This window comes from Staurois parvus, unplaced genomic scaffold (assembly GCF_062004578.1).
Source record: "Staurois parvus isolate SC_StPar_1 unplaced genomic scaffold, SC_StPar_1.0 ptg000244l, whole genome shotgun sequence".
In the NCBI taxonomy this organism is placed as follows: domain Eukaryota; kingdom Metazoa; phylum Chordata; class Amphibia; order Anura; family Ranidae; genus Staurois; species Staurois parvus.
This window is the reverse complement of record NW_028318040.1, coordinates 10,726,532-10,742,911: the sequence shown is the minus strand read 5'-3', so window position 1 is coordinate 10,742,911 and position 16,380 is coordinate 10,726,532. Positions and strand designations below refer to the sequence as shown.

General features: G+C 52.2%; 1 protein-coding gene across 1 annotated transcript in view; it reads left to right on the top strand.

Moving 5' to 3' along the window:
- The window catches only part of LOC149459884 (complement C3-like), a 230,222-nt gene that overhangs the window by 57,400 nt on the left and 156,442 nt on the right, over positions 1-16,380 (top strand). Inside the window, exon 11 of the mRNA XM_089680584.1 lies at positions 718-858. Within this exon, the coding sequence (XP_089536710.1) occupies positions 718-858 (141 nt within the window). The remainder of the gene's footprint in view (positions 1-717; positions 859-16,380) is intronic.

Below are 16,380 nucleotides of genomic sequence, written 5' to 3'. Positions count from 1 at the left end.
GATGTTTTTTTTTAAAGATTGTTTGCCTCACACTCCTTAATGAAGACCTCTGTGGGATCTCAACCTGCCTCTGTCGATCCTTCAGAAGTCTCTCTTTAAAACTATCAGGGACATTCCTTTGTCTACTTTTACTTGTAAAGTAGCCTTTCTGGTTGCCATCACATCAGCAAAGTGAGTTTGCTGAGTTAGCTGCCTTAACCTCTAAAGAGCCCTTTTTTACATTACACAAGGACAAGGTTGTATTGAGGCTCTCTTTTTTACCTAAGGTTGTTTCATCCTTGCACCTTACCTAAGACAATGTGCACCCCTCTCTTTGTTCTGCTGCTGAATGTCGCAAGAAATTTTCTCTACATTATTTGGATGTGGTGTCTTTTCCCCACTCCTCTCTGATGCATTTCATCTCCTATTGATGAATCATCAGAGAGCTTTTCACTAGGGGGCGAACATATCAGAGGAAGGAGTGGGGAGGAGTATCGCAATCTGTGCTGCAACTGGAACAATGAGGATTTTTTTTAGCCTAGAGGAGAGTGGTGTATGGCTTTGTATGTGTTTTCCAAGAGATGCCTGCATCTGGGACTAGATGAGTATAAGTGAGTTTTATATATCAATCAATCAATCACATTTACTCATATTTCTGTTTCAATAATTTAGGAATACACATGACATTATATAAAAATATATCATAACACCATGGTCTTCTATATTTTGTTTTGAAAGGTTTTGGTTACAAATCCTGACATGACTCCTGCAGTCAGAATTCCTGTACAGTGTGGAAAGGAATCTGGAGTCACATCTGAAGTGGGTCTAGCATATATTATTGTCAATACAAAAAGTGAAGATGAAGATCTAACTATAACAGTAAGTTTCCATATATGCATCTGTTCAATGTATGTAGTTATTTTTAACAGCAGTTATAAATATCTTGATTAAATCTTGATCAAATGATTCTATTCCTGTGTCCACTTTCTGTATATTTAAAAGCAAATTCACCCAGCCATACTAAACAGCTTGAATCTCCCCCTGCCAGGTGCTAGGTTTCAGAATATCTGAATGGTGACTACTAGAGATGAGCGAAGTATTCAAAAATTCGATTCGGCTGATTCGAGGAATAAATTCGATTCGATGTGAATATATTCACTGCGAATTTAACTTATAAAAAGGGTGTTTCTAGGCTTCAGAGAGCCTTTATATTAGTGCAGAACACTGTACCTTTAATTTAAATGCCCTTGGAGTCTGCTGGGGAAGAGAAATAATACTGTCAGTCAGTATGACATGCAGATGAGTGCCGTCGATCTTAGAATCACCGCACACTTCACTCATTTGGGCCAAAACCAGAGTGTGGAGCCACAGTGTGGCGATGGAGGCAGCAGCAATGGGAGGCCATACAGCACCCTATGACAAAATGGAACCCACCAGCAGTGTGAGGAGACCTGAAAGTGGCACATGGCAGAGTGTGGCGATGGAGACAGCAGCAATGGGAGGCCGTACAGGGACCCATGAGACACTCTGGACCTGGCAGCAGCATGAGGAGGCGGTACAGGGGCCCATGACAGATTACGGGCCTGGCAGCAGCATGAGGAGTCGGTACGGGGGCCCATGGCAGATTACGGGCCTGGCAGCAGCAATGGGAGGCCCGTAATCTGCCAGCACCCTATGACAAAATGGAACCCACCAGCAGTGTGAGGAGACCTGAAAGTGGCACATGGCAGAGTGTGGCGATGGAGACAGCAGCAATGGGAGGCCGTACAGGGACCCATGAGACACTGTGGACCTGGCAGCAGCATGAGGAGGCGGTACAGGGGCCCATGGCAGATTACGGGCCTGGCAGCAGCAATGGGAGGCCCGTAATCTGCCAGCACCCTATGACAAAATGGAACCCACCAGCAGTGTGAGGAGACCTGAAAGTGGCACATGGCAGAGTGTGGCGATGGAGACAGCAGCAATGGGAGGCCGTACAGGGACTTATGAGACACTCTGGACCTGGCAGCAGCATGAGGAGGCGGTACAGGGGCCCATGGCAGATTACGGGCCTGGCAGCAGCAATGGGAGGCCCGTAATCTGCCAGCACCCTATGACAAAATGGAACCCACCAGCAGTGTGAGGAGACCTGAAAGTGGCACATGGCAGAGTGTGGCGATAGAGACAGCAGCAATGGGAGGCCGTACAGGGACCCATGAGACACTCTGGACCTGGCAGCAGCATGAGGAGGCGGTACAGGGGCCCATGGCAGATTACGGGCCTGGCAGCAGCAATGGGAGGCCCGTAATCTGCCAGCACCCTATGACAAAATGGAACCCACCAGCAGTGTGAGGAGACCTGAAAGTGGCACATGGCAGAGTGTGGCGATGGAGACAGCAGCAATGGGAGGCCGTACAGGGACCCATGACACACTCTGGACCTGGCAGCAGCAAGAGGAGGCGGTACAGGGGCCCATGGCAGAGTGGCGAAGCGTAAGCAGCTTAAATTGAAGGCCATACAGAGGCCTATGTTAAAAATAATAACATGTTTGGGGCATGATTCATGGCGGATTTAGTCAGTTGTGTCAGGAACTGGTGGTTTGAAATCCAGACTAATCCACGCCTGATTCATTTTCACAAACGTGAGTCTCTCCACACTTTGGGTGGACAGTCGTGTCCTCCGCGGAGTTACAATACCTCCTGCCGCACTAAACACGCGCTCCGATGCCACGCTACTGGTCGGGCATGACAGCCTTTCAAGGGCAAATTCAGCAAGTTGGGGCCAAAGGTCAAGTTTCGTTGCCCAGTAGTCAAGGGGATTGTCTACCTCGGTTGGCAGGGTGCTGTCCAAGTAGGCCCAAGCCTGTTGTTTGAGGTCCTGCTCCAGGTCCACCTGATGCTGATGCTGCTGCGGCTGGTTAGTAGTTTCCTCACTGCGCTGGTGAAGAAAGCTACTCATCATCGACTGCAGACTGAGGCAGCCGCTGCTGGTGGAGCTGCCACTGCTCCTACCACCCCACCCCTCCCCTGCTGCCATGGCAGCGGAACGCGAGCGCACAGGGCCCACAGTGTCTGAGGATGGACGTTGGCGCAGAAAGGCAGAGACCAACTGACTACATAGGTGGTTTTTATAGTACGTTATTTTGGCCTCCCTCTCAGCAGGTGTGAAAAAGGCCACCATTTTTAAACGGTAGCGAGGGTCCAACAAGGTGGACAGCCAAAAGTCATCCCTCTGTCTGATGGTTATTATTCGGCTGTCGCTACGCAAGCAACCGAGCATGCTATGGGCCATTTGTGCCAAGGAATGCGAGGGACTCCCTGCCTCCATCTCCACAGCATACTGCCACGGTGCGTCTGGGTCCTCTGTCTCCTCCTCCTCCTCTACCAGATGCTCCTGCTCCTCCACTCCTGTCCGCTGAGTGGAAAAACCACCCATTTCACTCAATAATTCCTGAGCACCAATGTCCTCCTCTACCTCCTCCTCTTCTTCCTGTCCTGCCCCCACAGGGGTCATGTGGTGTTGAGATCTGTGCGCCACGTCTACCGCACCCTGACCAGCCATTGTTAACAGCATTTGTTCCAGGACGTGCAACAGAGGAATGACGTCGTTCATCCCATAGTCCTGCCGACTCACGAATAGTGTGGCCTCCTCAAAGGGCCTGAGCAAGCGGCAGGTGTCACGCATGAGCTGCCAATGGCTGACATCTAAGTTACACAGGGGAGTACCTTTATCCGCTTGTAACATCAGGAAATCGGTGATGGCCTTTCGCTGTTCGTAAAGGCGGTCTAACATATGTAGGGTTGAATTCCACCTTGTTGCAACGTCGCAGATCAGGCGATGCTGTGGAATTCCGTTCTGCCGCTGCAGCTCAAGGAGGGTGTGCTTTGCGGTGTAGGAATGGCTGAAATGCATGCAAAGTTTACGTGACATTTTAAGGATGTCTTGCAGTGGGATGGTGGATTTTAGGAACCGCTTGACAACCAGATTGAACACGTGAGCCATGCATGGCGCATGGCACAACCTTCCTTGACGCAGAGCAGACACCATGTTCTTTCCGTTGTCGGTCAACATGGTTCCGATTTTCAGTTTGCGCGGAGACAGCCATCTGTCGATTTCTCTGTTCATTACACTCAGAAGTTCCTCCCCTGTGTGACTACGTTCGCCAAGGCATACCAGGTGCAGCACAGCGTGACACCGTTGCGCCCTGCACATGTGATATGCCGGTCGGGTAATGGGACTTGGCACGGGGGTGGCGGCTGAGGACACGGCGGAAGAAGAGGTGGTAGAGGCGGACATCTTTGCTGGACCAAGGACGTGCAAACGTGGAGGCAAAAGCGGCGTGACCTGTCCAAGTTGCTGGTGCGGCTGTGCCGGCACCACGTTCACCCAGTGGGCCGTAAATGACATGTACTGTCCCTGACCGTAGTTACAGCTCCACACGTCGGCGCTGCCGTGCACTTTGGCAGAGACCGACATGCTCAAAGACTGGCCCACCATCTCTTCTACATGTGAATGCAGGGCTGGCACTCTCCACCGCGGCGCGGCACAAGCCATCATTTCTCGGAAAGGTGCTGAGTCCACCACTTGGAAAGGGAGGGACTGCAGCACCAGCAACTTGGACAGGAGGACGTTCAGCTTCTGCACCGTCGGGTGCGTGATCGCAAACTGTTGTCTCTTGGAAACGGATTCCAAGAAAGACTGCTGACGGAATCCGTGAAGAGGAGTAGCAGGAGAAGGAGCATCTGAACGAGCGGAAGATGCCAACGAGCGACAACTCCCCTCAGCAGAGGTGTTGGAGCCTTGACTGGCTGATAGAGGGCGATTGACGTCGGGTGACGGAGCAAGTAACGGAGCGGGTGATGGAGCGGGGGCTGGGGCAGGCAGAACCGCCGTATCTTTATCACAGTTTTCCCAGGCCACCGAATGGCGACGCTGCATATGCTGACGCAACGCTGTAGTCCCAACATGGGCCCCCTTGCCACGCTTGACTTTCTGGCCACATAGTCGACATACGGCTACGTTTACTTCCTCGGGCGGCTTGACGAAAAATTGCCACACCGCCGAGTAGGAAACTTTGCCCCCGCTACTCCTCACTGGCTGACTACTACTTCCTCCGTGCACACCGGCACCACTACTGGCCGTGGTGGTAGGCTGCAGTGGAGCTGGTGCTCTACTCCGTGGCCGTTTGGCTCCACTGACACTGCTGCGACCCTGCTGCCTCCTGGCCAACCCACCGACTGTTTTGCTCGCTGCCAAGCTGGCACCCTCTTCTCCTGATGATGCGGAAGCAATAGCCTGATGACGACGAGGCTGCCAAGTGCGATCAGCCTCATCATCATCAATTAGGGTCTCCGCCTCACTACTAGCCCCCTCGGCTGCGTGTGGGTCAGGAGACAGACCTGTCTCTAGACCGGCTACCGAGCCACTCTCCTCGCCAGTACTTCTTCGCCTGGCTGCTGAAGAGGTGGATGTCTCCCCCCGTTCCTGACCACCCTCTGTTAGCTCTTCCTCACTGTACAGTGGGGCTGAGCCCACAGCATGCGATACTTCGCTTGGTGAGGGAACACCAAAGGACAGGGGCAGGTAGAGGACACGTGATTTCAGTGGGCTTGGTCCCGGGCCATGCCAACTAACGGTTGTGTCTGACGTACCCACCGACCGTTGGCTGTAGGTGTCAGAGGTGACCTGGGAAGAGGAAGACGACCGAGCCAACCAATCGATGACGGCAGGGTTGTCGGTGGAGACACGACCGCTGGATGACACCGGGAGCACTGGCCTCTGGCTGCGACTAGTGCTGCCTCGACCCCTTCCTCTGCTGCCACGTCTGCTCGCTCCTGAAACATTGCCTCCTCTGCCACTCCTCTGCGTGTTGTCTGACATACTCTTTAATTCAACGATTCTGTGTCCCTGAGTAACGATTCTGTGTCCCTGAGTAACAGTTCTGTGTCCCTGAGTAACAATTCTGTGTCCCTGAGTAACAATTCTGTGTCCCTGAGTAACAATTCTGTGTCCCTCAGTAACAATTCTGTGTCCCTCAGTAACAATTCTGTGTCTGTCCCTGAGTAACAATTCTGTGTCCCTCAGTAACAATTCTGTGTCCCTCAGTAACAATTCTGTGTCCCTCAGTAACAATTCTGTGTCAGTCCCTGAGTAACAATTCTGTGTCCCTGAGTAACAGTTCTGTGTCCCTGAGTAACAATTCTGTGTCCCTGAGTAACAGTTCTGTGTCCCTGAGTAACAATTCTGTGTCCCTGAGTAACAATTCTGTGTCCCTCAGTAACAATTCTGTATCCCTCAGTAACAATTCTGTGTCTGTCCCTGAGTAACAATTCTGTGTCCCTGAGTAACAGTTCTGTGTCCCTGAGTAACAATTCTGTGTCCCTGAGTAACAATTCTGTGTCCCTCAGTAACAATTCTGTGTCTGTCCCTGAGTAACAATTCTGTGTCCCTGAGTAACAGTTCTGTGTCCCTGAGTAACAATTCTGTGTCCCTGAGTAACAGTTCTGTGTCCCTGAGTAACAATTCTGTGTCCCTGAGTAACAATTTTGTGTCCCTCAGTAACAATTCTGTGTCCCTCAATAACAATTCTGTGTCTGTCCCTGAGTAACAATTCTGTGTCCCTGAGTAACAGTTCTGTGTCCCTGAGTAACAATTCTGTGTCCCTGAGTAACAATTCTGTGTCCCTCAGTAACAATTCTGTGTCCCTCAGTAACAATTCTGTGTCTGTCCCTGAGTAACAATTCTGTGTCCCTCAATAACAATTCTGTGTCCCTCAGTAACAATTCTGTGTCTGTCCCTGAGTAACAATTCTGTGTCCCTCAGTAACAATTCTGTGTCCCTCAGTAACAATTCTGTGTCTGTCCCTGAGTAACAATTCTGTGTCCCTGAGTAACAGTTCTGTGTCCCTCAGTAACAATTCTGTGTCTGTCCCTGAGTAACAATTCTGTGTCCCTCAGTAACAATTCTGTGTCCCTCAGTAACAATTCTGTGTCTGTCCCTGAGTAACAATTCTGTGTCCCTCAGTAACAATTCTGTGTCCCTCAGTAACAATTCTGTGTCTGTCCCTGAGTAACAGTTCTGTGTCCCTGAGTAACAGTTCTGTGTCCCTGAGTAACAGTTCTGTGTCCCTCAGTAACAATTCTGTGTCCCTCAGTAACAATTCTGTGTCCCTCAGTAACAATTCTGTGTCTGTCCCTGAGTAACAATTCTGTGTCCCTGAGTAACAGTTCTGTGTCCCTGAGTAACAATTCTGTGTCCCTCAGTAACAATTCTGTGTCCCTCAGTAACAATTCTGTGTCTGTCCCTGAGTAACAATTCTGTGTCCCTGAGTAACAGTTCTGTGTCCCTGAGTAACAATTCTGTGTCCCTGAGTAACAGTTCTGTGTCCCTGAGTAACAATTCTGTGTCCCTGAGTAACAATTCTGTGTCCCTCAGTAACAATTCTGTGTCCCTCAGTAACAATTCTGTGTCTGTCCCTGAGTAACAATTCTGTGTCCCTCAGTAACAATTCTGTGTCCCTCAGTAACAATTCTGTGTCCCTCAGTAACAATTCTGTGTCTGTCCCTGAGTAACAATTCTGTGTCCCTCAGTAACAATTCTGTGTCTGTCCCTGAGTAACAATTCTGTGTCCCTGAGTAACAGTTCTGTGTCCCTGAGTAACAGTTCTGTGTCCCTGAGTAACAGTTCTGTGTCCCTGAGTAACAGTTCTGTGTCCCTCAGTAACAATTCTGTGTCTGTCCCTGAGTAACAATTCTGTGTCCCTCAGTAACAATTCTGTGTCCCTCAGTAACAATTCTGTGTCCCTCAGTAACAATTCTGTGTCTGTCCCTGAGTAACAGTTCTGTGTCCCTGAGTAACAGTTATGTGTCCCTGAGTAACAGTTCTGTGTCCCTGAGTAACAGTTCTGTGTCCCTCAGTAACAATTCTGTGTCCCTCAGTAACAATTATGTGTCCCTCAGTAACAATTCTGTGTCTGTCCCTGAGTAACAATTCTGTGTCCCTGAGTAACAGTTCTGTGTCCCTGAGTAACAATTCTGTGTCCCTGAGTAACAGTTCTGTGTCCCTGAGTAACAATTCTGTGTCCCTGAGTAACAATTCTGTATCCCTGAGTAACAATTCTGTGTCCCTCAGTAACAATTCTGTGTCCCTCAGTAACAATTCTGTGTCTGTCTGTCAGGGCTCCCAGGTATGACCAGAGGTGTGTGACTGAAGCAGGGAAACGCAGACCTCAGATATGTTATAAACAATATAATTTATTAACACTAACAGTACAAACATAAACGCAGTGCAATACTAAAACATAATACAGTGCAAACAAACCAAACCAAACCACCCACAGATAACAGTACATACAAGCAAGCGTCGTCAGGCAGGCCGGGTCAATATCAATTGGGCAGGTAGGTACAGGGGGAGCAAGCGGAGAATGGTCGGGGTCACAGGCCAGGTTCAGCAGGTAGCAAGCAGCATAGTACAGAGGGTCAGGCAGAGGGATGGTCCGGGTCACAAGCCAGGGATCAGAACAGGTAGCAAGCAGCGTAGTACAGAGGGTCAGACAGAGGGATGGTCAGGGTCACAAGCCAGGATCAGAGCAGGAGAAGTCAGCAAAGGAACAGAAACAGGATGCAGGACAGATACAGGGCCCAGGACAAACACAACACCAAGGCAGAGTCTGTGGGTCTGGCCATCCCTTAAATACCCCAGCATCATCAGTTACAGGTGTTAGCTGGCTGCAGAGTTGAGTCTCTGATTGCTGGGAACACCCGCTGGCCAGCCCTGGTACTGCAGATCAAAAGGCAGGTGAGTCCCACCATTGCTGGCCAGTCCATTCCTAACAGTACCCCCCCCTCAAGGAGCGGCCTCAGGACGCTCCAAACAGTCCTAGCTGGGCAAAATGTTCCACCGCCCGGGTCTGGCAACTGGCGGGATATCAAAGACTGGCACACCGGGCAGGACTCCGGGCAGCGGCACACCGGGCTGGACTCCGGGCAGAGGCACATCGAGCAGAGGCACACCGGGCAGAGGCACATCGGGCAGGACTCCGGGCAGAGGCACATCGGGCAGAGGTACATCGGGCAGGACTCCGGGCAGAGGCACATCGGGCAGGATTCCGGGCAGAGGCACATCGGGCAGGACTCCGGGCAGAGGCACATCGGATTACCAGGCGAAGCAGCAGGTAGCGGGCCACCAGGCGGAGCAGCAGGCACCGGGCCCCCGGGCGGATCAGCAGGCACCGGGCCCCCGGGCGGGGCTACAGGCACCGGGCCCCCGGGCGGGGCTACAGGCACCGGGCCCCCGGGCGGAGCAGCAGGCACCGGGCCCCCGGGCGGGGCAGCAGGCACCGGGCCCCCGGGCGGGGCGGCAGGCACCGGGCCCCCGGGCGGGGCGGCAGGCACCGGGCCCCCGGGCGGAGCGGCAGGCACCGGGCCCCCGGGCGGGGCGACAGGCACCGGGCCCCCGGGCGGGGCGACAGGCACCGGGCCCCCGGGCGGGGCGACAGGCACCGGGCCCCCGGGCGGAGCAGCAGGCACCGGGCCCCCGGGCGAAGCAGCAGGCACCGGGCCCCCAGGCGGAGCAGCAGGCACCGGGCCCCCCGGCGGGGCGACATGCACCGGGCCCCCAGGCGGGGCGACAGGCACCGGGCCCCCAGGCGGGGCGACAGGCATCGTGCCCCCAGGCGGGGCGACAGGCATCGGGCCCCCAGGAGGGGCGACAGGCATCGGGCCCCCAGGAGGGGCGACAGGCATCGTGCCTGCCCCCAGGCGGGGCGACAGGCATCGTGCCCCCAGGCGGGGCGACAGGCATCGTGCCCCCAGGCGGGGCGGCGGGCGCCGGACCCCCAGGCGGAGCGACAGGTCTCGGGCCCTCAGGCGGAGCGGCGGGCGCCAGACCCCCAGGCGGAGCGACAGGTCTCGGGCCCTCAGGCGGAGCGGCGGGCGCCGGACCCCCAGGCGGAGCGACAGGTCTCGGGCCCTCAGGCGGAGCGGCGGGCGCCGGACCCCCAGGCGGAGCGACAGGTCTCGGGCCCTCAGGCGGAGCGGCGGGCGCCGGACCCCCAGGAGGAGCGACAGGTCTCGGGCCCTCAGGCGGAGCGGCGGGCGCCGGACCCCCAGATGGAGCGACAGGTCTCGGGCCCTCAGGCGGAGCGGCGGGCGCCGGACCCCCAGGTGGAGCGACAGGTCTTGGGCCCTCAGGCGGAGCGGCGGGCGCCGGACCCCCAGGAGGAGCGACAGGTCTCGGGCCCTCAAGCGGAGTGGCAGGTGCCGGACCCCCAGGCGGAGCGACAGGTCTCGGGCCCTCAGGCGGAGCGACAGGTCTCAGGCCCCCAGGCGGGGCGGCGGGCGCCGGATCCCCAGGCGGAGCGGCGGGCGCTGGACCCCCAAGCGGAGCAACAGGTCTCGGGCCCCCAGGCGGAGCGGCGGGCACCGAGTCACCAGGCACGACAGTGGGCTCCGAGTCAACTGGTATGACCGCAGGCACTGGGTCAGACATTGTATGGTCTGGCTGGACAGCGGGCATCGGGTCACCAGGCATCTGGTCATTTGGCTCGACAGCGGGCACCGCGTCATCTGGCAAGGCAGTGGGCTCCGAGTCAACTGGTATGACCGCGGGCACTGGGTCAGACATTGGATCGTCTGACCGGACAGCGGGCATCGGGTCACCAGGCATCAGGTCATTTGGCTCGACAGCGGGCACCGCGTCATCTGGCAAGGCAGTGGTCTCCGAGTCAACAGGCCCGACAGTGGGCACCGGGTCATCAGGTACCGGATTGTCTGGCTCGACAGCGGGCATCGGGTCATCAGGTATGACAGCGGACACTAGGTCACCAGGCATCAGGTCATTTGGCTTGCCAGCGGGCACCGCGTCATCTGGCAAGGCAGTGGGCACCAAGTCACCAGGTACGACAGCGGGCTCTGAGTCAATTGGCACGACAGCGGGCACCGGATCAGGTACCGGATCATCTGGATCAACAGCGGGCATCGAGTCAACTGGCCTAATAGGATCGTCAGGCTGGATCAGTTCATCATGCTGGGTAGAGGCATTAGGCCGAGTAGAGGCTTCAGGCCGAGTAGAGGCATCAGGCCGAGTAGAGGCTTCAGGCCGAGTAGAGGCTTCAGGCCGAGTAGAGGCTTTAGGCTGAAGAGAGGCATCAGGCCGAGTACAGGCATCAGGCCGAGTACAGGCATCAGGCCGCGTAGAGGCTTCAGGCTGAGGAGAGGCTTCAGGCCGCGTAGAGGCTTCAGGCCGAGTAGAGGCATCAGGCCGAGTAGAGGCATCAGGCCGAGTACAGGCATCAGGCCGAGTACAGGCATCAGGCCGAGTAGAGGCTTCAGGCCGAGTAGAGGCTTCAGGCTGAGGAGAGGCTTCAGGCCGCGTAGAGGCTTCAGGCCGAGTAGAGGCTTCAGGCCGAGTAGAGGCTTCAGGCTGCGTACAGGCATCAGTCTGAACCACGGAAGGCAGGTTCACCGGTTTGGATACTGGCAGGATGGTACTGGTTGGAAAGAATTTTCGCTTTTTTCTGGTTTTAACTACTGGAGCACTGCAAGTAAACGCAGGTCTGCAAACGAATGGAGCAGCTGGAGACAGAGAAGAACTGGAGGATGGAACAGGAGAGGGAGCAGTTGCTACAGAGGGCTTTTTTACAGGGTTAAAGGCAGGATAGGTGCAGCGAGTGGGAACAGGGTACTGACATGCGGTAGATAGCCAAGTATACTGGGCTGTAACTGGAGGAGCTGGTGGGAATACAGGAGTAGAGTTAGAAGCAGGACTGGGTCTTTGTAAGCTGACTGAGGCTGGGTGCAACAAGTCTGTCCATGTCTGCAGTATGGGTTGAACAAAGCTGCGCTTACACAAAGTCTGTCTGGTCAATGACTGCACTGCGTTTATACAATCTCTTAGTGTCTGTGGTGAACATGCAGAATAACGCTCCAGAAAGTAACCCACATCATCCTCTAATAACCACACCAGGGACTCTACCTGGTCTGCACTAAATGGTGGCAAAAATTCATCCCTGCATTCGGGGGAACCAGATGAAACCAACTCTGCACAAACCTCAATCAATGGCTGCACCTCAGAGAACACTGTGCCCTGATCTACTAGAACATGAGCGAGCCGTATACATTCTAGCAATTCATCCCGGGTATACTCCTTCAGAGTTTGATAAGCATACTCCCTGTCATCAAACACTAGCAGATATAAATACTCAACCTCATCAAGATCCATCCTTCCCATCAACAAGCCAAGATGGCTTCCCTGTGCAGCCACTTCTGGTCAGGATTGGCCTTGGTGTAATGTCAGGGCTCCCAGGTATGACCAGAGGTGTGTGACTGAAGCAGGGAAACGCAGACCTCAGATATGTTATAAACAATATAATTTATTAACACTAACAGTACAAACATAAACGCAGTGCAATACTAAAACATAATACAGTGCAAACAAACCAAACCAAACCACCCACAGATAACAGTACATACAAGCAAGCGTCGTCAGGCAGGCCGGGTCAATATCAATTGGGCAGGTAGGTACAGGGGGAGCAAGCGGAGAATGGTCGGGGTCACAGGCCAGGTTCAGCAGGTAGCAAGCAGCATAGTACAGAGGGTCAGGCAGAGGGATGGTCCGGGTCACAAGCCAGGGATCAGAACAGGTAGCAAGCAGCGTAGTACAGAGGGTCAGACAGAGGGATGGTCAGGGTCACAAGCCAGGATCAGAGCAGGAGAAGTCAGCAAAGGAACAGAAACAGGATGCAGGACAGATACAGGGCCCAGGACAAACACAACACCAAGGCAGAGTCTGTGGGTCTGGCCATCCCTTAAATACCCCAGCATCATCAGTTACAGGTGTTAGCTGGCTGCAGAGTTGAGTCTCTGATTGCTGGGAACACCCGCTGGCCAGCCCTGGTACTGCAGATCAAAAGGCAGGTGAGTCCCACCATTGCTGGCCAGTCCATTCCTAACACTGTCCCTGAGTAACAATTCTGTGTCCCTCAGTAACTATTCTGTGTCCCTCAGTAACAATTCTGTGTCCCTCAGTAACAATTCTGTGTCCCTCAGTAACAATTCTGTGTCTGTCCCTGAGTAACAATTCTGTGTCCCTCAGTAACTATTCTGTGTCCCTCAGTAACAATTCTGTGTCCCTCAGTAACAATTCTGTGTCTGTCCCTGAGTAACAATTCTGTGTCCCTGAGTAACAGTTCTGTGTCCCTGAGTAACAGTTCTGTGTCCCTGAGTAACAGTTCTGTGTCCCTCAGTAACAATTCTGTGTCTGTCCCTGAGTAACAATTCTGTGTCCCTCAGTAACAATTCTGTGTCCCTCAGTAACAATTCTGTGTCTGTCCCTGAGTAACAGTTCTGTGTCCCTGAGTAACAGTTCTGTGTCCCTGAGTAACAGTTCTGTGTCCCTGAATAACAATTCTGTGTCCCTCAGTAACAATTCTGTATCCCTCAGTAACAATTCTGTGTCCCTCAGTATCAATTCTGTGTCCCTCAGTAACAATTCTGTGTCTGTCCCTGAGTAACAATTCTGTGTCCCTGAGTAACAGTTCTGTGTCCCTGAGTAACAGTTCTGTGTCCCTCAGTAACAATTCTGTGTCTGTCCCTGAGTAACAATTCTGTGTCCCTCAGTAACAATTCTGTGTCCCTCAGTAACAATTCTGTGTCCCTCAGTAACAATTCTGTGTCTGTCCCTGAGTAACAGTTCTGTGTCCCTGAGTAACAGTTCTGTGTCCCTGAGTAACAGTTCTGTGTCCCTGAGTAACAATTCTGTGTCCCTAAGTAACGATTCTGTGTCCCTAAAGTATCTGTGGCCCTAACTCTGTCCCTAATACAGAGAGGTCTGTTTCTCTTGAATGACCGGAGGCAAATGGAGAATTGTAAGATGGCCGCAATTTATAGCTCCACCATTACACAGTGCTGGCTGGCTGCTGATTGGCTAATGCGATCACATGTCATGAATGAATGCATTATGGGTCAGTGCGCCTTGTCTGCACGCCTTCCCAGAGATCCCCGCTCCGTCGCCACACACGTCGCCGCCATTTTTGGAAAAATTTCGATTCGCGCATCCGAAGTCTGCTAATTTTCGGATTCGGCGCGAATCGAATTTTTCCTAATATTCGAAACGAATTCCACTTCGCCAAGTTCGATTTGCTCATCTCTAGTGACTACAGTTGATTGGCTGCAGTCACTGTTCCGTCAACCTTTTTCTGACCAGCTGCTTCAATTTCTCAATAGCAGTTGAGCTGGGTAGTGTCGGTAGGGCGACCAACAACTTGAAAATTAGCTGAAATTCGAGCTGTGTATGGCCATCTTAAGATTTACCCCCTACATAATTAGGTGGTGAAAAAGGCTTGGCTGCAGTTCTACAATATGAGGATAGCAGAAGTGTGCATCGTCTGTTCAGTACATCTCTGCATTACACTCATATTTGCTAATATGTTATCTTTTAAAGCCTAACTCCATGTTTTCTGCCATTTTAAATAGTTTGTTATGGACAATCTGTTTTAAAGTAAGAGTGTTGTATATTTATATAATGTCCAGCCTTGTTGGTGATACAGTTGCGTAGCACTCTCCTAGATAAGTGCTAAGATTAGTTAGATCTAGTACTGGCTCACGGTGTTCAGTGGAGCTGGGTGTGTTTTGTTAGGAACCTCTAGCCTGCCTCTCTGTAACCAATGTGGCTCCATTTGTTGTGTCAGGCAAATTTAGCTGTGCTCACTGTAACCAGTGCAGCTGATTATTAGGTCAGTTCAGTGTTTTCAGATGCTGCTGGTCTGTTTGCTCCCTCTGCTTCCAGAGGGTTGTATAATTCTCTGAAATATAGGTGTGGAGCTATGCAGATGGCAGTATGAATATTTATTCAGCCCTGGCCAATCCCAGGGAGAAGGGCCCTGAAGGCTTCTGGGTAACTGCATAAATGCTCTTAGAGACTGGGCTTCTGGGTCTTTTCCGGCTGAGGATCAGTCCAACATGGAGGGATCCCTCAAAGGCAGTGATGCCATGTGCTTGCTGTTCGTGAGGCTTTGGTGGGTGAGCTGAGGGATGCTGAAGCTACAGAGTACTGACTGAGGGGCTGTCCACTGAAGATCTAGTCTTGTATCACTGAAGAGGTTGGAAGGAGGCAACTAACTGTCCCTGGACATTTTGTGAGTACAGACTGTTGTGAGAGATCTTAGAGACTTTTGGGCTGCTGCCACCCCTCTTGTGCTAAAGAGTCAGCTGTATGTATGTTAATGGGAACATCGGCTAGTGTTCTGAAGAGCTTAGTCTATCTAGTTCTCTGTGAAGGTACTCTGCTCTTGTTGCTGTAAAGGAAGAAGCTTGTGTGCTTTAACTGCTTCTATTACAAAGCCAAGTCCACCATTTGCTATATACAAGGACATTTGCTTCAGCTCTGCATTTAACTGTTTCTACTACAAGCCAAGCCCACAGTTTGCTATATGCAAGGACCTCTGCTTCAGCTTTATAGAAAGGATTATCACTGTACCTAACTTGTACATATTTACTGTTTTTGAAGTATCTCACTCAATGCCCTCAACCCTATCCAAGTTCTCCAAAAATGAAAACAACAAAAACAACACCCCTAAACTGGTTGTTGAGGAAAATAATGACTGTGTTCATGTTCCTCCCTGCGGGGCAATCCACTGGGAAAGAACCTGGGAATATTTCCAACAGCTCCTTTGGGGGCAACTACAGTGGTATACAAATAATGGCTGGCCTTGTAGAAAATGCTATATATAATGTCCCGCCACCACTGATTTTATTATAGTAAGGGAAATGGCTGAAGGAACGAGTGATGTCATTTTCTAGGTTGAGTGTTGCATGTGTGTGCTTTCTGATCTCTTGCCTATAATCAGCCCAGAAAGAGCACCTTCCAACTGCTACTTCAGCTCTAGAGGCACCACATGGATCTTCAGCCTAGTTTCACTGTTTGGATTTACTGCTGGATAGTACAAAATCAGGCTCACTTCTGCATAGAAACCAATCAGCTTCCTTGTTTTATTGCCAAAGCTTAATTGAACAAGCTGAGGTTAGAAGCTGATTGGTTTCTATGCAGAAGTGAGTGATTTTGCACTCTCCAGCTTTAGTAAATGAACCCCAACATGTCTTTCCAAAGACACACCCCCATGTCCACATGGACGTCATGTCCACTCTGGACTTTCTAGCTGTTTTCTGGCTCTGAGCCTTTGAATAAAACTGGATCCCAGGGCTTTTGTTACTATTTCTGATTCATAGTCTCCGCAGTGCACGTTTGATGACACTGTTTTTGGGGTACTGCAGTCTCCTACCTTTGAATTCAATTTATAGGGGTTGTTTTAAAACTTATATGTACAGTACATTTTACATTTAGATGCTCAACCTGCTATTCCAGGCCATGGGTCTTTTGGAGCTCCTACAACTTCAAAGAACTTTTGGCTTCACCAGCTTCATTCTT